General features: G+C 38.2%; 1 protein-coding gene across 1 annotated transcript in view; it reads left to right on the forward strand.

Moving 5' to 3' along the window:
• Nucleotides 1-595: 595 nt before the first annotated feature.
• Nucleotides 596-26,718, forward strand: part of LOC150089144 (sedoheptulokinase-like) — a 68,594-nt gene continuing 42,471 nt past the window's right edge. The window contains exon 1 of the mRNA XM_090388035.1: nucleotides 596-1,233. Coding sequence (XP_090244161.1) covers nucleotides 608-1,233 — 626 coding nt within the window. The 5' untranslated portion in view covers nucleotides 596-607. The remainder of the gene's footprint in view (nucleotides 1,234-26,718) is intronic.

The following is a 26,718-nucleotide window of genomic DNA, read 5'->3' on the forward strand; positions in this document are numbered from 1 at the left end:
TACAATTATATAAAAAAAAAAAAAAAAATCAAAGCCGGAGTCAGTACTATTGTGATATCACAGTAATATATATACAGTACCTCGTACTTTATTAAAATGTTAAGCAAAAACAGACGAGGTATTTCTGAACCCGAAGAAACGATAAACCTTTACTAACAGATGACCTCGCTCCAAAAACACGTTCGCCCATATTGTTTACGCCTAGGACTAACTGAACGGTCAATGTGAACATTAATATTCTTTTCCTTTTCATTTTTATTCTTGTAATTCATGCTATCAAGTAGATAAATAAATAAATAAAACATTCCCACTTTAATAGAATAAATATTTTCGTTTAATTATTTTTCATTTTGTGTTATAATATTGCCCACCTTAATTATTTCATTTATTTTTATTATTTTAACCTTATTTAATATTATTTATTTTTTTATTTTATTTTAGCGTGCAACAGTGATTTGTCTACATTACAATAAATATAAATACTGTATCACTAAATTTTAGCGCGTGGTGTGTTTGGTTGCTGTGGTAACTATCAAACGGCTGTAGGTGACTCTGCGCCATATAACAGCGATCGCGAGCAACCGTTACGCTTTATCGTCTGTAAGCAATGGCGGCAGAGAGTACCCGTCCAGTGCTCGTTTTGGGTATCGATATCGGAACAACGACAGTCAAAGTATGTCTCGTCTCGGGAAGTAACAAGAATATTATCCAGGCAGCGTCCAGGGAGACGAAAGCATCTTCTCCTAGCGAATTAGGCGCGTTGGGTAACGAACAAGACGTACATAAGATCTGTACGGCCCTACAGTTTTGTGTCTCTAGATTGGCGAAAGAATCGCTAGCGCGCGTAACTCACATCGCCCTGTCGGGACAAATGCACGGCTGTGTGTTATGGAAACACGGAGAGGGCTGGCATCAGAACAACTTCGGCCGTTACGATGTCGACCAGGCTAGCATGTTGTACACGTGGCAAGACGGACGTTGTACAGCCGATTTCCTTCGCACTTTACCGCATCCCGAATCGCACTTGCGGTTGAGCACGGGCCATGGATGCGCTACTCTACTGTGGTTACAGCGGTATAAGCCAGAACTCCTGGACAAGTACGACCGAGCAGGCACCGTTCAAGACCTTGTGGTGGCGATGTTGTGCGGTCTCGATAAACCTGTTATGTCGGTGCAAAACGCAGCCAGCTGGGGGTATTTAGACACGGTCAGCAGAACGTGGAATAAAAAAAGGTAAGATTTGTCCTTGTTTAATGCAATCGTACACGGGATATAGTAGAAAGTTCCCGTTTGAAAAAAAAAAAAAAACATTGGTTATTTTCAGTTTATGGGTACACCTCTGGACGAAGTGGCTTCTTTTGCCTGAATCCGTCCCCAATTCTGGCGTAAACTAACCTAACCTTTTTTCACTAGCTAAAAATGAAAGTCTATTAAAAACCCACACTTCTTTTTCTTGAATCCGTCTCGAATTTGGCCTTGCCCGCAACGTGGTGACAAAGTATATCCATAATCTGGAATTCAGCCAAAACGTTGATCAATAATTTTAACACAAAAATGTATGGTTAATTTTAATGGAGAATTAAAATTTTAAACATTTTGCTAATACTGTATTGTCGCGGTTATTATTTTCATGATTGCGCCGAGTGCCTTTGCTATATGTGGAAGATATAAACTATTCACACTTTGACAGTTCCATTATGATGGTGGGGTAATGTGGAGGCTTTCATTGCGATAAGCGATTGGGAACAAGTTCACAAGCGCGAACAGTAATTCTGGTATATGTCTTGTCAAAATATTCGGTACCAAGTACAATACGTTCAAACACAAAACACCTTTTTTGCTTGGGGTTGTCATAAAAAAAGTTCGTGGAGTTCTGTTTAATTAATAATATATTCAATTAAACAATATTCTGTTCAATTAAGGCGTCGTTAAAAGATTGCTGTGCGAAGACCGTAATTGTGAGGGATGATTGTACAATACACTATTTGTATTTTTGTCTCTACGGTGTTTTTATATGTTTCAGTAATAAATTAAGTGAATTACCAAATTGGTAAAATGGCATTTTTTTTTTTTTTTAACCAAACAACACATCTACCTACCAATGATAGGCCAAATAGCCTTGAAACAGTCGTCTGGATGGTGGTATCCACTTGGAATAAGTAACAATAGTCTTCTCCACTGGTGAAGCATTACTTATTCCAGGTAGTGCAGTAACCAGGAAACTCGTTGTGAATGTATTCACAATATGTTGTTGTTGTTGTTGTTAGGTTTGTTGGTGCATCAGCAACTGTGGCTATAATGCACTGATTTCTAACTAGTATATCTTTGTTGTTGAGGCTGATTCTGATAAAAATTTAAACAAGGTGATATTTATCAATCAATTTTAGGAAAATAAAAACGTCATCCATATCATGACGATCTTCTAGAACATTACGTAGTGTTAATTGATTGCAATTTTTGAAAAGTAAGGAGAAAGCAGTTTTTCGTTCTCTTATATATATTGGGCATTCAATAATGATATGCTTTACAGTGAGTGGACATGAACAGTTACTGCATTGTGGGGCATCTTCCTTTCTTAATAAATAACTGTGAGTGAGGTATGTGTGACCAATGCGCAGTCGCGCTAGTACAGTTTCGTCTTTTCTATTTTCCCTTAGACTGGATCGCCACTGTTTGGGTTCTTTCTTTATTTCAAAAAGTTTATTATTTATTTCTTTTTCCCATATATGTTTCCACTGTTCTTTAGAGGTCTGCTGTATAATGGATTTAAAGTCAACATAAGGTGTCCTGAAATTGGAAGAAATAGGATTTGAAGCATTTTTGGCGGCTAAATCTGCCTGTTCATTTCCTGGGATTCCAGAGTGACCAGGAATCCAACAAAAAATTATGCGGTGACCACGTGCATGAATTGCCATTAACTGAGTCCAGATTTGTTGTACCAGAGGATGACTGTTGGGGCGTTTACATTGCATACAATTCACGGCACTTAATGAATCGGTATATATTATGGATTGAGTATATGAGGCTTCTTTTATTTTCTCCAGGGCTAGTAAAATACCATACAACTCAGCAGTATAATTACTACATTCTGAGGGGAGCTGTTTGGCGATGATAGCATCTGGCAGGACTACAGCTGTACCAACTTTACTAGCAGTCTTGGATCCATCTGTATATAGCTGCACGTAACTGCTAAACTGAATTGAGTGGGCCAGATGTAATTGTCTGATGTTAATATCTGGAAGATTATTCTTTCCCCATTTCTGATAGTATTTTTCAATATCTATCGTGGGTATTTGCCATGGCTGGATTTGCATGCTAGTATCCTGCATTATGTTATTCATGTTGAGTCCCCAGCTAGTGTTTAGAGCTTGAAGCCTAATGCCAGATGGTTTGTTGAGACGTGATTTAGTACGATAGAGGTTTTCCCATTTTGGTCTGAAGAGATATTGCCTTATCGGATGATGTGGAAAGCTGCTGATTTTTGCGGCATAATTTAGGAGAAGAATTTGTCGCCGAAGGTCTAGCGGCGGTTCATTGGCTTCCGTATATAGACTTAATATGGGAGATGTACGAAAGGCACCCAGTGCTATTCGAAGTGCACTATGATGAATGGGATCAAGCCATTTCAGTACACTTGGCCTGGCTGAGGCGTATGCAGGAGATGCATAGTCTAAGCGGGATCTAATTAATGAGCGGTATAAATGTAGCAACATGTACCGATCTGCACCCCATGACATAGAGGAGATTACTCTGAGAATATTTAGTTTCTTAAGACAGCTGGTACGAATATATTTTATATGTTCAAGGAAGTTTAATTTTTTATCAAGTATTATACCAAGAAAACGAGTGCTTGGTTGAAATGTAATACAATGGGAGTCTAACTGGAGGTTTGGATCAGGGTGCAATGTACGTTTACGACAGAAGTGTACTGCAGTTGTTTTCGGTTTAGAAATTCTGTAGCCATTGTTTTTGGCCCAAGAGACTATTCTATTAATGGTGACTTGTAGTTGTCTCTCAATAAGTCGCATATTTTGAGAATGACATGAGATGGCAAGGTCATCAGCATACAGGTATGCATCAACTGTGTTAGGTATACTATTAGTTATAGAATCGATCCTGATGGCAAAAAGTGTTGCACTCAGCACTGAGCCCTGGGGAACTCCCTCTTCTTGAACATATGTGCCAGAAAGTGACGAGTGGTAGAGGACTTGGAAGGATCTGTTAGATAGGAAGTTCTGAATGAATTTCGGGAGATGACCCCGAAGACCAGATTTATGTAAGTCCCGAAGAATCCCATAACGCCAAGTTGTATCAAATGCTTTCTCGATGTCAATGCATATCATAACAAAGTGCTCATTTCTTAGAAAGGCGTTCCGAATATTTGCTTCTGCTTTGATAATGAGATCGAGCGTCGATCTACTTCTCCGAAAACCATACTGGCTTGGACTCAGAATGTTTTGAGTCTCCAAATACCACGTTAGTCGGGTGTTAAGTATTTTTTCCATTGTTTTTCCCGAGCAACTTGTTAAGGAGATAGGTCGATAGTTTGTTGGATCTGTGTGGTCTTTTCCTGGTTTCGGGAAGGCTAGCACATAAGAATGGCACCAGCTGGTGGGGTAATATTCCTCTAAGAAAATTCTATTATAGAGTAGTAAGAGAGCACTTAATGATCTTTCACTTAAATGGGAAATCATTGAGTAATAAATTCCATCAGGACCTGGAGCACTGTTTTTCACTTTTGTGAGCGCATTAAGCAATTCAGTCATGGTCAACGGCAGATTGTATGAATGTTGCAGAGCGGTATTAAAATTCAGTTTATACTTTTCTGTATTGCGTTTTAGCATCTGAAAGGCTGGTTCATAGGCGGAAACAGCTGAGAGTGATTCAAAAGACGAGCCAAATGCATTAGCAAGTTCTTCGGGTTCAGAAATTTCCTTTCCTTTCAGAAATAGAATCGGGGAGGTAACAAGTGGGTATTTGCCATTGATACGTTTGATTTTTTTCCAGACTGTAGCAGTATCTGTGAATCTGTTTATTGTGGCAGCATAGCGTGCCCATGCTTCTTTTTTACTTATCCGTCTTATATAACGAGCCTTAGCCCTTGCTCTTTTAAACTGTAGGAGGTTGGCTGTGGTTGGATGTTTTCTAAACTGATTCCAGGATTTATTTTTTTCTCTTTTAGCAATGCTACATGCTTCGTTCCACCACATTTTTGGATGGATTCGGATTTTAAATGATGATTTCGGGATAGCGGATTCAGCTGCTGTCATTATTCGTTCTGTGATATAACTTACTGCAGAAACGATCTTGTCAGTAGCAATGATAGTGGAATCTAAATGAGCTATTTCTTGATATTTAGCCCAGTTGGCCTTGTCAAATTTCCAAATTGTTCTAATTCTGTTGATCGGAGGAGAACTTGTACAGAAATTACAGATGATCGGAAAGTGATCACTACCAAGAGGGTTGTCAGTAACTGTTCAGTCTATGAGAGGAAATATTGTTGGAGAACATACTGTTAGGTCAATGGCAGAGCTTGAGCCAGATGGTACATGAACATATGTGTGATCACCTGTGTTTAAAATAGTTAGATTGTGTTTATCCAAGAATTTCTCAATTATTTTCCCTCTGCAGTCAAGTTGTTGAGAACCCCATAGAGGGTTATGGCCATTCCAGTCACCCAGAATACAGAAAGGAGCGGGTATTTGTCCTACTAGGTCATCTAAATCAGCAAGGGTGAAAGCGTGGTTTGGTGACAGATATAATGAGACTAATGTTATCGTTATGCCAATGGTGATACGGGCTGCAACTGCCTCCAACGGTGTTTGCAAGGGAACAGGTCTGGAGGGAATTGAAGAGTTTACTAACAGCGCTACTCCTCCGTGTGCTGCATTAGAGCAGTTTCTATCTTTTCTATACATGGTGAAGCGTTTAACTGTTATAGATACTGCATTCGTCAGGTTTGTTTCTTGTATGCATGCTGCGACGGGCTTATATTCACTTAGCAGATCGTAGAGGTCATCTAAATTAGCACGAAATCCGCGACAATTCCATTGAATCACTGTCTGCATTGTTTGGTTTTAAAAGGAGGGTTTGGTTTCTTACGGCGGATTTTTTTGTTTGCGCTTGTCTAATTTTGCTTTTTCTTTTTTTTGGGAAGACTGGCCTACCGTTGTCAATGTCATCCTCTGGATGAATCTCAAGAATTGAATCATCTTCATCTATCTTTTCATCAATATCCATGGTATCGGATATAAATTTAGTAGTGTTGCTTCTTTCAGGGGTCTTGGCTAGTTCATTTGGTTTCTCATTAGGCTTCTTATCCGGAGGTATTGTTACAGGAGTATTTGCTTCTCGAGTAGCATATTTAGGAATAGGTTTTTCCTTTGATGAGGAGAGGAGCGATTTAGCCCAACCAGATATTGAGATATTTGGAGGGACTGAGCAGTCTGTCTGAGTTTCTACTGAGCGTAGCCGTTGGGTAACTGAAGCATATGTAGGTGACTTAGCAGGTACTGCAAAATGTTTTTTAGCTTCTTGTTAGGATACTTTCTGCTCAATCTTATATTTTTGAATATTCTTTTCTCTTTTCCATTGAGGGCATTCCTTAGAGAAGGCAGAGTGGTTACCATGGCAGTTAGGACAAATTTGCACTTCAGTGTTACAGTTTGTGTGTGTATGCTCTTTGGATCCGCAGTTAGCACAAGTGGCTACACTTCTGCAGACAGCTTGGGAATGACCAAATTTTTGGCACTTAAAGCACCGGACTGGATTTGGAATGTATGGTCTTACTTGGCATCTAAGATAACCAGCTTTAATATAAGTAGGTAGATTTGGTGTTTCGAATGTTAGAATCACCGTCCGTGTGGGAGCAGGTTCTCCATCTCTTTTAATAACAATTCTTTTGGCTTGTACCACGTTTTGATCTCTTAGTTCATGCAGAAGTTCATCTTCTGATACGTTTAATAGATCCCACTCTGATATTACCCCTTTAGAGGAGTTTAAGGTGGCATGTGGGGTAACCTTTGTGGGAATTCCACCAAACGTGGATACATTCAGTAGCCTCTCAGCATGTCTATGTTCGGTCATTTCGATCAATAAATCTCCGGATCTTAATCGCCGAACCATTTTTGGAGGGCCAGCCACATTTTCGAGACATTTCTGTATCAAAAATGGGGACAGCTTACTCAATGGTTGGTCTGTGGAGGAGTGTAGTATTAGAAAGAGTGGTGTGGTCTTATCCATTCCTTCTTTTTTTTGTCTCTTAGCATGGGGTACATTTGTGTCGTCATGATCTGGATTATGTTTGTCCAGTTCTGAATCATAAGATCCACACGAGGACTGTTTATTTTTGTCCATCGTTGCTCCTTTTAGCCCTGGGAGAGTGTATTTCTTCTCCCAGACTTCCAGCCCCGCCACGTGGAGGCAGGAGCGGTGCCACCTAGTGGCCAAGCGGTTGGACAGGTTAGTTTGTTAGTGCGAAAATTAATAAATATACTAAGAAAAGAAAGGTAATTTTCCTTTCTGGGTTCTTACTTAGGATCTGTTAAGTACAGAACCACTTATAAAGAAATAAGGATGAGAAAAGCACTGGAAAGAAAATATAACGAAATCACTTAGAAAGAGCACTATATATCACTTAGGAAAATCGCTTGGACACTATCGCTTGGCACTCGGGGCCATTCACAATATGAGATATGATAAAAACGGTGCCAATTTTACCAAATTTGTAATTCATTTACGAAAAAACATGATGCAATTGTACTAACGTTTTCGTTAAGCAAAATTTAATTTAATTTGCTTATTAAATAATAATAAAAAATGTAAATATTTTTTAATATTTATTTATATTTTAATAATTTAATATTTATTTATATTTTAATAATTTACAATTTTGATCTATGTTTTAATATTTAAGTTTTTATAATGTTAAATTAATTATATTAATTAAATTATAAAATAATATTATAATTTAATTTAATAAATATATTATTAAATTACTGTCCAAACCTTGCAGCTTGTATACGCTGCTCAGAGCATCCAATAGTTACAGAATCGACGACGGACTCGATTTCCCTTTTTATTTTTGAAATTTTGTTTGGAATAACAGTGCATGATCTTTTACAAATGCATTGCAATACGTATTAAATGTATTTATTTATTTTTTATGAAAAATCGATGGTGCAAGGAAGCCTATGACTTATGCTACCCCAGCCAGAAAAAAAAAGAATTAAATAATTAATTAATAAAAGAAAAGGAAATAGACAACCTATGCCTTTCCCTCCTCCCTTAGTAATTATCCATCTGATCTTTGAATTTTCCCAAACTGTCAACCTCTACCACCCATGTAGGTAATATATTCCGCTGGCTGAAATAAAACTTTCTGCAATCCAATCTAAACATCTCCCCCCCCCCCGATACTTGAATTTATGGCCCCTTGTTCTAGAATCATTTGTAACCGTGAAAATTTCGTCCTCATTCATGTTTCTACCTTCTGTTTTCTTCGAAACGAAATATTTTTTAAATCTGTTTAAAAAATAAATAAAACATTATAAACAAGAAATTATTGGTCACTTCCATTTTCAAGTTTATAAAATAATTTAATCCCCCAGCAGGTGTCACAAAAAATCACCGCAACGGTAATTTTTTGTGCTGTGGACGAAGAATGGTCATCAGTTTTGGGAAAATGGTTGAAAAAAAAATAAATAAATAATAAAAATTAAAACTTTATTCCTAATTTTGACATTGCATTGCATTGCATTGGATAATAAAAAAAAAAAAAAAAAAAAAAAAAATTCAATTTGAGTATACCAAATGTAATAGCTTAATGGTAGAAAATACGTCTTTGCAAACATTCATGTCGCTGAGAGGCTTTATGAAGATATTTAAGTTAATCGTACCCATATATAATCCAATTAGTGAGCCTGTGTGTAGAAATTAAAGTGCAAGGGCAGCAAAACTATTTTTCCTTCTTCAATGATCCAGTCAGCCATTTCGTGCCTTTGTGATATGCTAATATCAAATGTCGTGTGAATTTTTTTTTTTTTTTGGTCTACTTTTAATTTCGTTGAGTCAGCTTTTTTATTAATCTTGTGCCTTGTCGAAAAAGAGGTGCGGCTTCTGAATGGCTTTTCTGTCAGAGTTTTTAATACGCAGATGCACGAATCAAGGCGAAACAAGAATAGATGTGTCATCTTGCTTGGTGTTGGTAGTAAGAATTTTTGTGGCTCTGAGATAAGGGATCAAAATGGACCGGGCGCACCGGAATGCTCCTCCGGTTATTTATTTTTATGGCTTTTTGTTTTGTTAATTTAAGTAGCGCAAAATTATTAAATTCTACTATATTTCATCGCAAATGAAATTGCAAATGGATTTAAGTCTGTTGCCAGCAATTGTTAGGAATTAATTAGTAATAACATTTTCTATGGGGAAAATTCCCTCGGAACAATCGACTTTTTTTCAGACAGAACCCACTGATAAATTATACTACTTCAAATCTAGATTAGAATAATAAAATAAAATTCAGGAATAAAATGGAGGGCTAGTTCTAGATTCAGATCTCCGAGTGCGAGAATTAATTTTCTAGAAAACGACAGCAAGCAGTTCTCTGTGCTTGGATTGAGGGTGGAGCCCATTTCAAGCCATTGCTCAGATGTACTGTGCCCGGGGCTGGATTTAAACTTGTTGTAACCCTAAGCTATAACATGTATGAGTCCCTTCTCTCTTACAATTCACCTTTGACAATATTAAAAAAGGATTTTTTAAGATGAAGCGAGGCCCCTTGTAATGTGAGGCCCTAAGCTGTAACTTGTTTAGTTTATATGTAAATCCGACCCTGACTGTGCCTCTCCTTCCTTAGCACGGACCCTGATAAAAAGCATTAACCCTTTAATTTTATTGCGCATTGCTGGGTATACTGGTATTTGAAGAAATTTCTTAGTAGAATTTCTTCGAAGAGAAGAGGGAAACCTCAGTTTCCTCTTTAGGCTTTTTTTTTTTTTTTTTAGGAGCATTAGCAACTAAGGCCATATTGCTCCGGGGATATGCGGTGGTCATTCCCTAACCTTTCCGCATCCTCCGTATGTGGTGTCACGGGCTCGAACTCCAGTCTAATCAAGAAGCGTGTGCTACGCACTGCTGCTCCTGCCCACCTGGCTACGGAGGCGCCTCTTCTCTAGGCAGGAACCATAGTAAGCAAGCAACAAGTTTGGAGATATACGATTCCTAATAATGATTTAACCACTTGGAAAATGGGAAGTATACTTCCACGAATACTTTGTTGTCCCTTTTTATAGCAAGTAACCTCTCTGTGGTAAAATACAGTTATAAAAATACTTTCATCACAATGGCACTTTCTGTTCCTCACTCCCTTAATTTTGGTCCGCTTCGCAGGCCCACTGTGAAGTATGAATCTCAGGGCACAGCACCCACTGGCTGCTCCTCTAGTTCCACCATTGTCGCGATTCCCAATTACTGTAGACACTGGTAATGTCATCACAAATGAAACTTAAAATTCTGCCCTTCCTCTTTCCGCGAGATTTTAGAACTGCCCCCACTGCAACTGATTCGCTGTACACAGAATAGCTGTAGGAAGCGTAAACGGCTTGTATTCAGTACAGTTAGCAGGTCCGTCAACGAGAAATTTCAGTTTTGAATGTCTCTTCATAAAAAAAATTGTACAAAAAAAAGCGACCATTAAACGTAGTGATATTGAAAGAAGCTTTCAAACTGTACAGAGAATTTTTAATGTGATAAAATACGCGCACGTGCTTCAGAAAATATTAATGCGAAGTGTGTACTCATATCTGGTCAGCGAATTTCAGGCCGACAATTTTTCTGATTTCTGCGGCGCATGCGTAGTTATGCCGTCACAGCACATTTACTGTCGAGGTCAGTGGGGTGTAGTCCTAGCGTTAGTATACGACGCACTGTGTTGCCTAAGAGTCTTTTCCATATCAGATAGGCCACCTATAGTCCTGATTATAGAAGACAGGATTCGAACCCGTACTTCTCCAAAGGAGTGAAAAGTAGCAAACCCAGGGTTGAATTTAAACTTGTTGTGACCCTAATTACACTGTTACGAAAGACGATGTTTGAATTGTTTTACAAAAACAAGGAGACTCAGTTTAGATTCCTAGGAGAAGCACTGTTTTTCTGTCTTCTATAGATGGACAACCATTTCCAGGGCGCATTATGACCCACGTAGTTCATATGCCACTAAACCTCAATACAAACCACTTCCAATTGAAATTAAGAATGATAGCTTAAGAGCTTAGTGTCAGAAAAAAACATGATAGCAGGTACAACCGCACCCTGGATTTAAGGAGGTGCAGTGGCGTGGTCGCACCGCAGTCTCAAGTTCGCAGGGATGCCCTGGAACAAAGCAGTTACCGTTTGGCTAGGGGCTTTTAGGGCCTCGGTATATGTGCGCCAGGTCCCCTCACACTACTTAAACCAGCACTGCTCATACGGTCGGTTCTTACATGAAGATTTCGCTAAAAAAAAGAAAGAAAAAAAGGTAAACTGCAGCCATTATCAGCCCACTGCAGGATGGAAGCCTCCTCAGCGATTCACGTTGAGGGAAATGGATCATAATCTGCCACGCTGGTCCAGTGCGGGTCGGCAGATCGACAGTATTTAGCAGTCAGGGGCTTGAACCCCCCTCATCCGTCTACTCAAGGAGCGTGTGCTACTGCACTCCCGCTCTTGACCTGGCTACTGAGGCCTAGGACTTCCGTAACAAGTTTTAAATAATAACCAGCTTTTAAATAATAACTACCAAACTGATATTTATACGATTAAAGAGTGGCGTCTGCCTACGACAAAAAAAAATGAGTTATTCTGAAGGAAAAGTTCTTTCAGAATAACTGTGAATAGAAATCATAACAACCTAATAGAAAACATTCCCACAATTCTTCAAAAGAGAGAAATCACAGTGATGGATAACAGGAGCGTTGTTTTTGTTTATTTAATAACATTTCCGCAAAGTGGCGTCTTGTTCACTATTCATAATGTTTTCCATTGTGCTGGATCAGGGACCATTAACCTTTTAGGCAAGTCGTTCCTGATCTAGCGTAATCTTTAATCTAGACTGAACTAATGAACAATTATTAAACGATGAATAAATGAATATTAGTATTTACTGTTTGCTTTTTTTTTTTTTTTTTTAACTACCAAATAGGAAAACTGAAACAGAAGGAAACTTTATAGGCCTTAAAAGTAAACTTTGATTCGCAGGTGGTTTTTGCGTGTTAAAAAAAGGCAATTAATGCAGCTGTGTCGGTCTTTTGGCCTCGTGCAAAGTAAAAGGGTCTTCGGTTTCATCCGGTCACAGCTGGTGAAGTATTCAAGGACAAAGAATCGATCGCGAAACATTTTACTTTCGCAATCATCCGTACAATCAGTAGTTGTGAACTTTCTACTCGAGTTAATTCAGCTCATACTAAATTTATGATTCAGCTCATACTAAAATATTTGCACTTCCTACGTATGTCGAAGAACGTATAAAGGTGCGCAGCTTAAACAAAAGAGGTTTAGAAATTTCAAAAAAGGATACTTTATCCGGGAAAATGTATTAAAAAAATGAGATATCGTATAGATACTATGTTAACTGTAGATATAGTTTCACTATCGAAAAGAAGAATGAAGCAAAGTTTATCCTGATTGGGCATAGGAAATCGTACTTTCTACAGACGCCATATAAACCACAGTTTTACAATAATACTGTGATTGGGGAAACTGTGTGCACAATATATTTTCATACCTTGTATGTTGTTTAGTGACGCGTATAAATCAAACAAGATGGCGAATTTGCATAAAACCATTGATAATACGATAATTTCAAAAATATTCAACATTAACGGTTCACAGTCAGGGTCGGTTCACATTTTTAATTTAAAAAAAAAAGCACGGAGAAGACATTCCCTAACCCAAAAAATATATTTTCAGTTTTTCTTTTTATATCTACGTTACTAAACAGTATACGTATATGAAAATATATTGTTGTACGCGGACTCCTGGCCCTCCTGCTTGTACGCAACCCCCACCCTCACAAAAATTCTGTATTCTTACAACTTGCCATTCGTGGGGGCGGAATCACCTACTAACCGTTGATGCTTTAAATATACAGTACAATAATAATAACGAACCTTGTAGGAATTACATAGTTTTTTGAGGGGGGTTATATTTAAAAATTAAGGGGTGTTCAGCAATCTTAATAGCTTGTTGCTGTAAGAGTTGTATTTTTAAAATATCTGGTGTCCACTGACAATAAACATAAAGAAACAATGCGGTAAATTCTAACCCAAATGTATTACTTTGTATAATTGTATTATTCATATCAGCGAAATGGGGGAGGGGGAAGGTCTGTTTATACTCTGGCATGACCACATAGATCGATGAGTTTAATCATTTTTACAACGAATACGATCATCAACCGTATTTTTTAGTCACGTTTAGTTGAACCACAATCAATTCAAACGTGTGCTAATAGCCTGATACACTCTCGCGCTCACCGCTCGATCATTCCAGGCCTTAAAAGTGGTTTGGCACTGTTTCGCCCATTTTTCACTCGGAAATAAACAGCAAAAATATGATAAGTATATACATGTATACATATAAACTAAGTGGGTACGTATACCTGACAGCCAAATAGGTCCTCTTTGTGGCATGGATTCAACCAGGTGTCTAGTGCGTTCGCAGGGATGCTGGTCCATGCTGACCCAACAGTTCTCCACAACTGTTGTTTTCTCTGGAGGTTTAATGGCACATCAGCTGCTAAGGCTATAATGTGCCTACAACTGTTGTAAATTTTATGGTTTCCGAAGAGCTTGTTCCACTTCATCCCACAGGTGCCCAATTGGATTGAGATTTGGCGAGTAGTGATGCTACCACAGTATGCTGAATTCACTCAGGTTCCTGGAACCAGTTCTGTACAATTCGCTCAGGTTTCTGGAAAAAGTTCTGTACCTTATGACATGGCGCATAACCTGCTGGTAAAGCTCATTGGCAGTTTGATGCACTGCAACCATGAAAGGATGTGCCTGATTAAAAACAGTTTCATATAACCTGTGGCAACCAAATGTTGCCCCACTGGGGCTCATTGTGCACTTCAAAAACACTCCTCAACACCTCTACCACCAACTTGCATTACTGACGCCTGGAAGAATGAGCCCTTGGATTCAACCTTTTTCGACATATTCTTTCTTCCCATCTTCTGTTGTACTCTGGTGCTTTTTGACTTTAGCCCTTCTGTTGCTACCTTGCACAATTCTTGTTAGCCTCCGTTGGCTTCTCGCATCAGCGAGCTGTTTCGGACCACAAGGGCGTCGTCCACTGGATATTATTTGGCTATTTGACTAATCCTGATATTCATCATATGGGCTTCTCCGAGTTATGTTACCTACTCGATTGAGTCGTACGTGAAAACTCCAGCAGAGTTTCAGTTTCTAAGATACTCATATTGGTGCGTCTGGCGCCGACTAAGATACCACTTTCGAAGTTGCTTAAAAACTTTCGTCTTGTCCATTCTCGCACTGAATTGCGCACATACATCCTAACGTATCTGCTCACTTGCTTCATGTGGAATGCGGCGCCTCCGTAGCCAGGTGGGAAGGAGCAGCAGTGCGTAGCACACGCTTCTTGATTAGACCGGGGTTCGAGCCCGTCACCACCAAATATGGAGAATGCGGAAAGGTCAGTGAATAACCACTGCATATTCCCGGAGCAATATGGCCTTAGCTGCCAATGTTCCTAAAAACCAAATAACAACAACAACATGTGGAATGCCACAAGCACCTGATGCCGTCACTGAAGAACGCTCCCTTTCATGAAAAGGGAGCGTTCCCTTTTCTATGGTCATTCTCCCTTTTCATGAAAAGGGAGAATGACCGTAGATGTACCTAATATAGTGGCTACTTAGTGTACATTTTACTTGAGTTCCAACTCGCGACTGAATTTGGAAACCCAGAGTTACTCAGGGAATAAGAGATGGCAAGGTTTGAGATGGTAATTTTGAGGAGAATTTGGCAAAGAGAGTAGTAATAAAGAATTGTCTGCGTATGTGAACGCTAGCAGGAAGGGACCACTGCAGGGAAACTTTGGTAATATAATTGACTATTCTAAACATAGCTGATGAGCTAAATTTTTTGCATTAGTATTTAAACGTGAGCATTATTTTACGCTTGATAGGGCGATTAACCCAGATAAAAGATATAAATGGAATTGTAGAGAAATTATGCTTGAATCTAAAAAAGGTACGAGGAGTAGACAGCATATCAGCAATATTAAAGGAATCAGCAGGAAAGATTGTCAAATCCCTCATATTATAATGCATGCCAGTTGCGCACCTAGGAAATTTTGTCTTAGGGGTAAGGGGCACGCATTAAAGTTGAGCTTTAAAAAGGTCAACACATGACAGTACAATTATGTGATATAATATAATATGTTCTGGGGATCATTTATCCCTTATTCCCTGTGGGCGCAATTATGATGCTTGTGTCTCTGGACCCAGTTGAATTTCCAGTAGATTGGAGATGTGCAAAAGTATCTTGAGTTTACAAAGGTGATCCCGGCCATGAAATGGATAATTCTACAGACCTGTAAGTGTAATGAAACTTCGTGGCAATGAAATTTATGGACACCCTTCATTAAGATTGTACTCTAGGATCATTTGACAGGAATGGAATTGTACAAGAAATGCACCATGGGTTTGTTAAAAAGAAATGATGTCTAATTAAAATGTTAAACTACTGTGAGGTTGCCACAAGAACTTGATTCCAAGAATTATTTTGTAATAATATATTTAAACTTCAGTAAGGTTTCCGGTGAAGTTCCACGTGAACGCCTTTTGTATAAATTTGTAGTGTTTCATTGGTAGGAAGGCTCTACGGTGGATTAAAGGTTGGTTAACTGATAGGTGATGAAGAGTGTTTATAAGTGGCGGTTACTCTCACTGACCAGAATCTCGAATAAGACATGGTTTAATTCTCCGGTCCGTTGTCGTTTCTAATATTTCTTAATGCCACTGATGAAGGCGTAATGTATCACTGTCACCTATATCAAGATCTACGTTGCCGGCTCATCACTGAAATTCGATTCACACTGCAAAACCAGGAACACCTCATCCTAGAAGAAGAAGACAGCTACAAAGCGCTAACAAAATTCGCTCAGGGCCTCTTCAGCAGAAGACGGACCTTCCCCCAGCCGCAACCACTGCAATGAAGAGAATGCAAGTACCCATCAAAGCTGCCCATAATCTGAAAAACAATTCGACACCACTAAGGACCACCAGAACAAATCAAACCCGCAGGGATCCGACTTCATAACAGAAGGAACAAAATGAAATCGCAAATGCACATCCAAGCTGACTAGACTAAATAACCTCGGATGGGATCTTAACCAAGAATGGCTACAAAATAAACTGGACTTTGTAAACCTCTGATGGGACAATGTCCCAAAAATGACATTCCACCGACTGAAGAAACTGCAGAGCCTCTCTGCACACTAGCCTTATTGGCGATCTGACCTGGCGCCCTTGCCTGGTCCACTTTTCTTCCCTTTCCCTGGCTGGGGGGAGGGAGGTGATGGTCCCTCTGTCTCCTTCCCTCCTTGCCACCCACACTTTCCCTTCTGGTGGGGCATGGGCATGCCCCACCAAATCTTGGAGTCACCCTCCCTATCGACTCCATTCTTCTGTCTGTCGCCCCCCCAGCCTTCAGTCTCCCTCCCACTCTACCTGCACGCAAGCGAAAGCCCCACACATCCAAACTTAATTACAGCCAAATTTGATTCGCCCACAATTTTCGGCCTCACAATTCTAGCACAACCACCACGCGATAACCTCTGAATTTTTTTTTTTTTTTTTTTTTTTACTTAGTTATTTTTATTTTTTATTTATTTATTTATTATTTTATTTTATTTTATTTTTTTTTTTTTTTTTAGGTCCTAGCCACTGAAATCTCAGGAAACTAGGTGGCAGGACCTGCCAGAGTACTTATTTAAAATATTGGTGTACCTGGTCTGCCTGCACGGGGCAAAGTGTGGGCAACGTCTGGCCTCAGTAGAGGCCTGGCGGCTAAATGGCCAGAAGAACAACGGTACACAACACTAATCATGTACAATATCCATACACTTTTAAATCTCTGGCCTTTACAGCGTACTGTATCACACGACAATGTAAACTACGCGGAGATGGGGGAAACCCCTGGTGCCATTTGACCCCAAACACACTTTACTGATGAAGGCGTAAACAGCAGTGGTACGTTTACGCATAGGGACACCGATCCCAAAAGGTGGAAATATACATCCAAATACACAAAATTGTTTAGCAGTCGGGAAGAGTAAGGGGTCCCTCAAAATTCCACATTGTTTTTGGATCCCAGCTGGTATAAATGCGCTACTCCATAACAGGTTTAATATCAAAATCTGATAATGCAAAAATTTGTAAGGTAATAATGATAATAACAGAATTATGCTACTTCCTCTAGAACTAGATAAATTATTTACGGTCTAAAAATGGCAGTTTAAAGTACAATAGTGGGAAATATATAGATCTAAATTTGGGTAATAGTAAGCCGTAATTATGTTATTTCATGGGAAGCAAAGATTTAAGGCAGCTGACAATGAAGAAATTTGGAGAATAATTTTGAAATCTGACGATGACAGGAATTTCTTTATGTGCAGGGATTTTAGCAATATTTCTTAAATTAGGATGATGTATCACTGGCCTTAGCTGATTGATTTTTTTTTTTTTTTTTTTTTTGCGATATCCAGTTGCTTAACTAGAGGTAATTGAGCCGGGGATAGAATTAAATAGTAATAATTATTCTGAAATAAACAAAATTATATAATTAAACATGAAGTCAGTTATAATATTAATATTTTTAATTACCTTTCATATTAATTAGATTAAAAATAAATTAAATAATGAAATATATAAATACATTATAAAAATAAAATTAATTATTAAATTATATAGAGTTAGGAGGACTGGCCTTTTCCTTTTTTTTTATTTTAGTGGTTAGCGGGATTTTAACTATTTAGTTAATGCAAGAATGTTCGTGATGCGGACAGAAAAACACTTGGCCTTAACGAATTGCTGTGGCACTGAACTACTTTCAGAGATATCCTTTTTGCGGTATTTGTCTTGAAGGCTAATTCGCCATTTGTTTAAAAGGATGAGACAGTGGTTAAGTAGCAGCAGCAGCAGCAGCAGCAGCATCATCTCTAAAAGATTAGACCGTTAGAGAATAGATAGGGTTTGAAAATAGTGCAATACCAGGGCAACTCGTGGTGAAGGTAGTATTTGTTTTGTGGTTCGAGGCCACATTATATTTGTCATACCCTACTTACGCCACGCCGGTTACTACATGTAATTCAGCCAATCAATTAGATGGGTTTAAGAAGAGATGTGCACAAGTGAAATGCAAGGTGTTTCATTGGTCTCGCTTACCCATCTCAGATAAGATCGTCCTCGCCATCTCTTATCGCATGATTGATGTTGGGATCAGTTTCAGCCATCTCGTTTTTACGTTATCATGCAATACATCATCGATGTTTGACTCTTGTGAAGCGTGTTGTTGTCGTTTATGTTCATAAATCTCCTTTCAGCAGTAGTTAATCTTTTTTATGCTTTACGTAATCTATGTTTCTTCCATGGTGAGAAGCCACGCCATATCGCAAGATTCACTTATTTGTGTGTGTATGTATAAAAATAGAATAGGTCTCTCTGCCTTTGTTGAAAATACATAATTTCCATAAAACGTACGCTGTTGAAGCTATCAGGTAATATCTGATATGAAGAAAGTAAGAAATCCAGCCATTTAAGTATAAAACTTCTTCGCATAAATTTCAGGAAATTATTATTATTTTCTTTTTTTCAAGTTCACCTCAATCTGTTACCAAAGCAAGAAACAGCTTAAGGTGATTTGCAGGTAATTATAAGTCGTTATGATTATAAATAGGTAAATTATGCTAAGAAACTAGACTTATAAAACTAACCTTAGAAAAAAAGACACTAACTCGTTAAAACTACGGTTTCCTGCAGGTATGCAATTTACAAAGCTCTCCAATTGCACAAGTTAGGAAGTATTTTGTTCTAATAGCTGATTACACTTTTATAAACGAAAACTTTTTATATCTAGTCTGTGGCTATATTTTCCTAATAAATACTTACCATGATTGTTTCGCCTTTTCAAGTCCCAAAGCCACATACCAAACTTAGATGCATATCATCTTTCTCTGTTCACAACACTTCTGTACATCACAATTTCAATCTCGTGTGCTGTCCAGGTAGTTTGCTATTGCTGAGAACTTTATGTCGGATTGCATAACCCCCAATATTCTTCAGCTACCTCAGGTTTGTCACTCTTTGGGTGATTTTTGTCTGCCTGTCCAACGTAATTGGAGAGGTCTGAGTTCGATTCCTGTGAACGACTGGAAAAATTTCTAAAGCCCTCTTCAATCAAGGCCATAGTTAGTGATCTCAGGCGGGGGAATAGTGTTCACCCTCGAGTAATTCTGGATTTTTCAGCCAGTGCACACACACACACTTTTACAGACAAAAGATATTATTATTGCCATATGGTGCAAGGAAGCCTGAGGCTTTTGCTGCACCAGCCAAAAAAAAAAAAAAAAAAAAACACATTCCAGAGAGAGAGAGAGAGAGAGAGAGAGAGAGAGAGAGAGAGAGAGAGAGACTCAGGACGCTGGGTGTGCCGAGCACATTTATACGAATATGAGCGAATTAAGTAATAATTAACTTCCATTTTTTTTATTATCGATGCTCCAAATTTTGTCAGTTTTGCCTCCAAATAAAAGTTTGGATGTTCCCCTGTCCTAGTCATGCATAATAATAATAATTAATAATATATAATAAAAAAAGCGTGTTATGGTTCCTATAATAATAGGCAAGAGTTGGATTTTAGTATTATCTTCCTTATTTTTTTAAAATTGTATTTAGGAAAATTTCAGTTTTTTAATTTTTTTAAAATTTATTTTATCTTATTATATTTATTTATTCCCCCCCCCCCCCATTTCACAACGAACTTGTGGATAAGATTATCCACAAGTTCGTTGTGAAATGAGGATAATCTTATCCTGTCGAAGTACAGGATAAGATTATCCTGTACTTCGGCACATTGTATTATATATATGAAATTATTTGTATTTTTGTATGAAATCATTTATTGCCAACCGAAAAAAATAAATAATAAAATTTGGGCACTATTCCGGTACAGAGAAGCCTAGAGGGGTTTAAATCGAATAAAAAGCCTAATCATAATAATATTAAATATGATTTAACAGAAGAATAAAATAAAAATGTAGAAAAGCTTGTTGAAACTGGAGAAGTCTGCTAAAGGAAACTGTGCCTTTTGTTTTTTTTAAATGCGCTATCAACAAAACAGAAGAATAAAGAGAAGAGAGAGAGAGAAGGCGCCTCTGTAGCCAGGAGCAGCAGTGCGTAACACACGCTTCTTGATTAGACTGGGGTTCGAACCCATGACCACCAAATACGGAGGATGCGGAAAGGTCAGGGAATGGCCACCGCATATCCCCGGAGCAATATGGCCTTAGTTGCTGATGCTCCTAAAAAAATAAATAAAATAACAAGAAGAGAGAATACATACAAAGAAAATTTTATCCTTACCACGCACATATACTGAACTAATCTCTTCAATTTTGGGAAACGAGCCCATGTATTACGCGAAAATTTTATGAAAGATTCACTCCAAACATATTGATCCGAGTCAAGCTTGCCATGTGTTTTTATTTATTTATTTTTATATATATATTGTGCTATAAATTTTCATAGTCCAACTTATTAAAAGTAAGCTGCATGACGCCACTCTCCATTTTGGCAATTTTCCAGGTTCCGCAGTTATCTCACAGCTGCGTTGGCGGCCTTGATCCTAGTAATGGATACGGGGATGTAAAATGAAATACCGCATATTCAGGGGGTTCTGCAGTCATTTGTTTCAAGTACACATAAATCCATTGTAACTTAACTGTACTGTCACTTGAAAGGTAGATGTAAATGAAATTTATAATATAAGATTATTTAGGCCCGAAGGAAGACAAATATTGTGATAATTCTTTTTTAGCCATTTGGAAGATGTAAACGTGTCTCAGTTATACATTGATAACACCAAAATTGAATCAGTTTACTAATCTGTATCCTCCAACATGTTGCCTTGACTATTTCATCGGTTAGCACAAAGGTAAACCTGGAATATTGGGGCATCGCAAAACAAATGATGACCAGATAGTATTTACGGCAGGACTTTACCAATCCTGAGCACCGTGGTGCCTATAAATTTTATCCTGATGGCTAGTTTTTAAAATGATATTTATACAGTATACCTTTGGACTCCAAACACATAACAGCAAAATTTTGCCGTACGAAACCGGCCTGTCTTGCTTCTGTATTATGGCTACATTCAAATAACGTTTTGGCTGTGTAAATGCCAGAAATGATACACTGAATACTATAACCGCCAATGTAAACACGTCCAAATCTAAACGAAAATCATTTTTAACATAAAATATTTGAAGAAAGAATTGTGTATTATTCTTCTAAGCCTTTATCTTTGGGATAGCAAGGAGATCTCGGCATGTGGTTTGCCCCAGAATCGGAATCGACCGTTTGCCCCAGCAGTCGAATCTGGGAGATTCACTGTTTATTCCAGTACCGTTCCTTGGTATAGCCTCTAATCCTGGGCCACATACATTGTATGTCGTATCCTTTCCACTGGTTAGAATCAGTCTCGAAAGTGAGGGTCAGAACTTTTCCTTTAAAACAAAAATATTTTAGAAAATGTTAAGAAATCCAACTCTCAATAGGATTACATGGTTTTTCTCTCAATCTCATAACAGATTTGCCATATAGTGCAAGGAAGCCACAGGCTTTTGCTCCACCAGCCAAAATAAATAAAATAATAATAAAAAAACAAACAAACAATAATGAAATAAACAAATAGATATTTTAAATAATAATAGAATTAAAAATAATATATATAAAAATGAAAATAAACTACCGTACCTATGTGATTCTCTCCTCGTTTAGGTACCTATATAGTTGACCTTTGAATTCACCCACGCGATCAGTCTCCGCTACCAAATTCAGTAAGAATAGAAATTGTTGAAGTTAATCCATTCTCTAGAATCTACTCTACGAATTTTTTTCGTTTATCTTCTGACTTTTCCTCTCAGAGGTACTGCAGACCAGACAGAATTCCTTACTTTTGTGCTAATAATTTCACGTGCTTGTATAATTGATCTCTTAGTTCATTTATTCAACCAAGCTCTGTCAACTAACTTTCTTTCTCACTGGTCGCTATGCAAAGTGTTTTCTCCTCCAAAATGTAAAAATCCTAACACGTTAAAAGATATAATTTCTATTTCCATCTCTTCCTCGGATCTGAAACTGCTGGAAAGATACATACTTTCTCTAATCAGTTCTTCCCAAGCGAAACTAGTTAAATTCACTATGAGCTTCAACGGTGGTCTACTGACACTGACTTACTACAAACTAACTTTTATATTTTTGAAGCACTTAACGGTAAGAAACAAATCGATATTATTTACTTTGACATAAGCTCGGCTTTTTATGCAATCTCTGTTAACCAGGTAGAAGAGTACAATTTTATTTCCGGTGATAAACTAAACTCGTTTGCTAATCTCCTCCAAAAACGGAATTTAGTATCTAATTTTCAGAACACATGCACTGCTGGTATTCCTCAAGGAGGCATACCTTGAACACCAGCAAAGTATTCCTCAAGGTATTCAGCAACAAATGGAGCTTCTTTTTTTTCCCTAATTTCTGAAACATTTGTAATCTCGCGCCCACATATCCTGTCATACGCAAACGACGTGAAAATTTTTACTATGTCAGACTCGCTCCCATCATTGTTTTTAGCTCAAGAATTTATTAAAACAAAGATTGTCAGATCAAACATATTATATGCACTTCCAGTTTGGTCTGATGTTGCTCTTTACATAAAATAAAAAAAACATTAAAAGTGTTCCTGGTTCTCGAGATGGTCCCTCTTCAAATCGGACCTCTTGGACTTGGAAGATCAAGATCCTTCATGACAGCCTACCCTTAGTACTACGAGTGTAACTTCTCCTCAGTCATAACTAATCTCATTGTTTTGTAAACTTTACGGCTGTGACGTTGATTGCCCTCAGCTTTGAAGAATCGTTGGATGGAATATTCCACGCAGATTAACAGCCATTGCTTCCTCAATAAATAGACTTCGTACCCTTGACAAGCACTTTTCTCTTAACTTGATAAACCATTTCAGTAACTTTGATCGTACAGCGCTGCCCAAGAACAAAATCGCCTTTTTTGTTTAGTTTTAATATTCGACTAATGTTTTAATGGCATTTATCACTTTTGTAAGCCCATATTGCTATCCCACTTCTGTTTCAGGGATTATTTCAGCTGTCTTGCTTAAGGGGAAACAGGTGTGATCTTACCCATCATTGTACCAACTTTGAAAAAGTCCTTTTGCCAAACCTGGTCATACCGTTCGCTGTACTTGATTTTGCTGAATAGTATTAGTATTAGTAACGGCCGTATGGTGCAAGAAAGCCTATGGCTTATGCTGCACCAGCCAAAAAAAAAAAAAAAAAAAAAATCCGAACAAAACAATGATAAAAACAAAAATTAAATAAATAAATAATAATAATTAATAAATAAATAAAAATAATAAAATGAAATTAAAAATTAAATAAAAAGGAAATTAATCCTATCATCCTATGCGCTTCCCTTACCCGAAAGTACTATCCAGATGACCTTTGAATTTCCCCAAACTGTCGGCCTCTACCACCCATGAAGGCAACTTATTCCAGTAATTTATAACTCGCTGGCTAAAATAAAACTTCCTGCAGTCCAATCTAAACATTTCCCCGCGTAACTTGAATTTATGTCCCCTAGTTCTAGCATCATTTATAATCTTGAAAATTTTGTCCTCATTCATTTTACTGATGCCTCTCAGAGCCTTAAACACCTCAATCAAATCTCCTCTAAGGTGTCTAGTTTCCAAACTCTGCAACCCACATATTCGAAGTCTTTCTTCATAAGGACGCCCTTTTGCCGATCTCACCAGGCGAGTTACCCTTCTTTGCACCCTTTCAAGAAGCTCGATGTCTTTCTTTAGGTGCGGTCTCCATACTTGAACACAGTATTCCAAGTGTGGTCTAACATAGGCCTTATATAATGGGATTATCACGTCCCTATCTCTACTTGCAAAAGTTCGATAGATCATCGATAGGACACCATGGGCCTTCCTTGCAACCTGTTTACAATGCTCAGAGAATTTCATGTCTGACCGTATCGTAACACCCAAGTCCCTTTCCTCCAGTACTGGGTTTAGTTGAACTCCACCAAGTGAATAAGTTATTTTGGGATTACTGTTTCCCAGGTGTAATACCTTACACTTTGTTGGATTAAAGCACAGCTGCCATTTTTCTGACCATTCTTGAAGTCTATCTAGGTCTCTCTGAAGAAGCTCAGCTTGACAGTGATCATTAACTACTCTACCAATTTTAACATCATCTGCAAATTTAGACATCACGCCCTCTATCCCTTCATCAATGTCGTTTATGAAAATTAAAAACAACAGTGGTCCTAATACTGATCCTTGGGGAACCCCACTTCTTACATCAACCCAATCTGAGGAATAGCCATTTATCACAACCCTCTGCCTCCTGCCCTGAAGCCATCCTTCTATCCATCTAAGGATTTTCCCAGTGATTCCAACCTGTTCCAGCTTATAAAGCAACCGCTCATGTGGGACTGAGTCAAAAGCTTTGCTGAAATCTAAATAAACAATGTCGAAATTATTCCCTAAATCCAGCTCGTGAGTGACCCTTTCGAAATAGCGAACCAGATTTGTTAAACATGATTTTCCCTTTACAAAACCATGCTGAGTATCCTTGAGAATTTCAATTCTATCCAAATGATCCTGAATTCCACCCTTGATCAATTATTCATGATTTTCCCTACTACTGAAGTCAGACTGACAGGTCGATAATTTCCCACTTCACTTTTAGAGCCACCTTTATGTATGGGAGATACATTTGCACTTTTCCAATCCAAGGGAATCTCCCCAGAGTCTAGTGATGCTCGCATAACCAGCCTCAGTGGTTCAATGCACTCGCTTGCCGCCTCTCTCAAGATTATAGGGTATATTCCATCAACTCCAGGAGCCTTACTAGTCTGTAGGCTTGAAAGTTTTTTCATTAAATAATCTTGCGAAATTTCAATATCATTAATTACATATTTTTTAACTTCGCTCCCACAATTTCCCATTGCCACAAAAGGCTTTTCATTTGTAAATATCGATGCAAAATAACTGTTGAGTTCATCTGCAACGGCAGCTGGTGTATTTATTACTATCCCCTTTCCCTTACGTATAGGTCCGATCTGGTTTGTCCTGCTCTTCTTGGCATTTATATATGTGAAGAATTCTTTATCCCCCCTCTTTGCTCTGTTTGCTAGTGATTTCTCATAAACTGCCTTTGCCTGTCGAACCTTTTCTGTGGCTCTATTACACACCACCTTGTAGCTGTTATAGGCTTCAGTACTTTTTATTGCTCTGTAACGTTTCCATGCCACCTTTTTCTGCTCAAGTAATGTGGCAACTTCACTATTCATCCAACTTGGAACCCTTCTCGTGGAGTATTTTTTTAATGGTATATACGCATTCAAGGCATCTGTGATTAATGTTTTAAAAGCGTACCACAGTTCAATTGTATTCATTCTCTGCGCGATATCTACCCAGTTAATAGAGGCCATGTAGTACCTTAAGGCATCGTAATTTCCTTTTCTGAAATTAAAACCCATTCCTTTGCCTTTTACTTCTGCTACCTCTCTCGTCATCATCCACCGTAGAACTCCGTGATCACTTCCTGCTACTGGTTCCTCTACTGTCAGCCCTGTTATGTCATCTGATTCATGTGTGATGATGAGGTCTAGGATATTCTTTTCTCTAGTACTTTCCCTGACATGTTGATACAAATAACAGTCATCTAGTTGATTTAAAAATTTTGTTCCCCATGTCGAGTTTCCTTCCCATTTACTCCAATCAATTAGAGGCAAATTGAAATCACCCATAATAAGGCATTGACGCTTACTTGCCCATTCCATTTGCATGTAGAGGCTTTTGTCATAGTCTTCACAATCACCTGGTCTGTAGATTACGCCTACTCGCATTGTACCTTTGTTTCCAACTATCTCACACCATACAGACTCTATACTAGCATGTGAAATGTCTGAATCTGGGAAAGCTATCGTCGCCCTCAGGCTGCTTCTGATAAGAAGCATTACCCCACCACCCCTTCTATCTACTCTATCCTTCCTAAATACATTATACAAGCCGTACTGAAACTCATCATCCCCAATTTCCGGGTGGCACCACGTCTCCGTAAGCCCTATTATGTCCGCGTTACTTGTTTTAACCAGCAGTTCGAATTCGCTCATTTTATTGACGACACTTCTAACGTTACTGTATAAACAATTAAGATTTACTGTTCTTGTATATTTAACAACCCTAACACAACCCTTGAAGTTTTTTAGGCTCTCTTCCCTGATATTAGCTACCTGCTCACGTGAAACGTCTTTGCCCCCAGAATATCTAGATAATACGTCCAGTTGAGGTAACAGATAAGAACTCTTAAGGTATGTGCAAGAGTTACATTGACCAATATTATCAGATA

This window comes from Mastigoproctus giganteus, chromosome 2 (assembly GCF_048544385.1).
Source record: "Mastigoproctus giganteus isolate SK-2022 chromosome 2, ASM4854438v1, whole genome shotgun sequence".
In the NCBI taxonomy this organism is placed as follows: Eukaryota; Metazoa; Arthropoda; class Arachnida; order Uropygi; family Thelyphonidae; genus Mastigoproctus; species Mastigoproctus giganteus.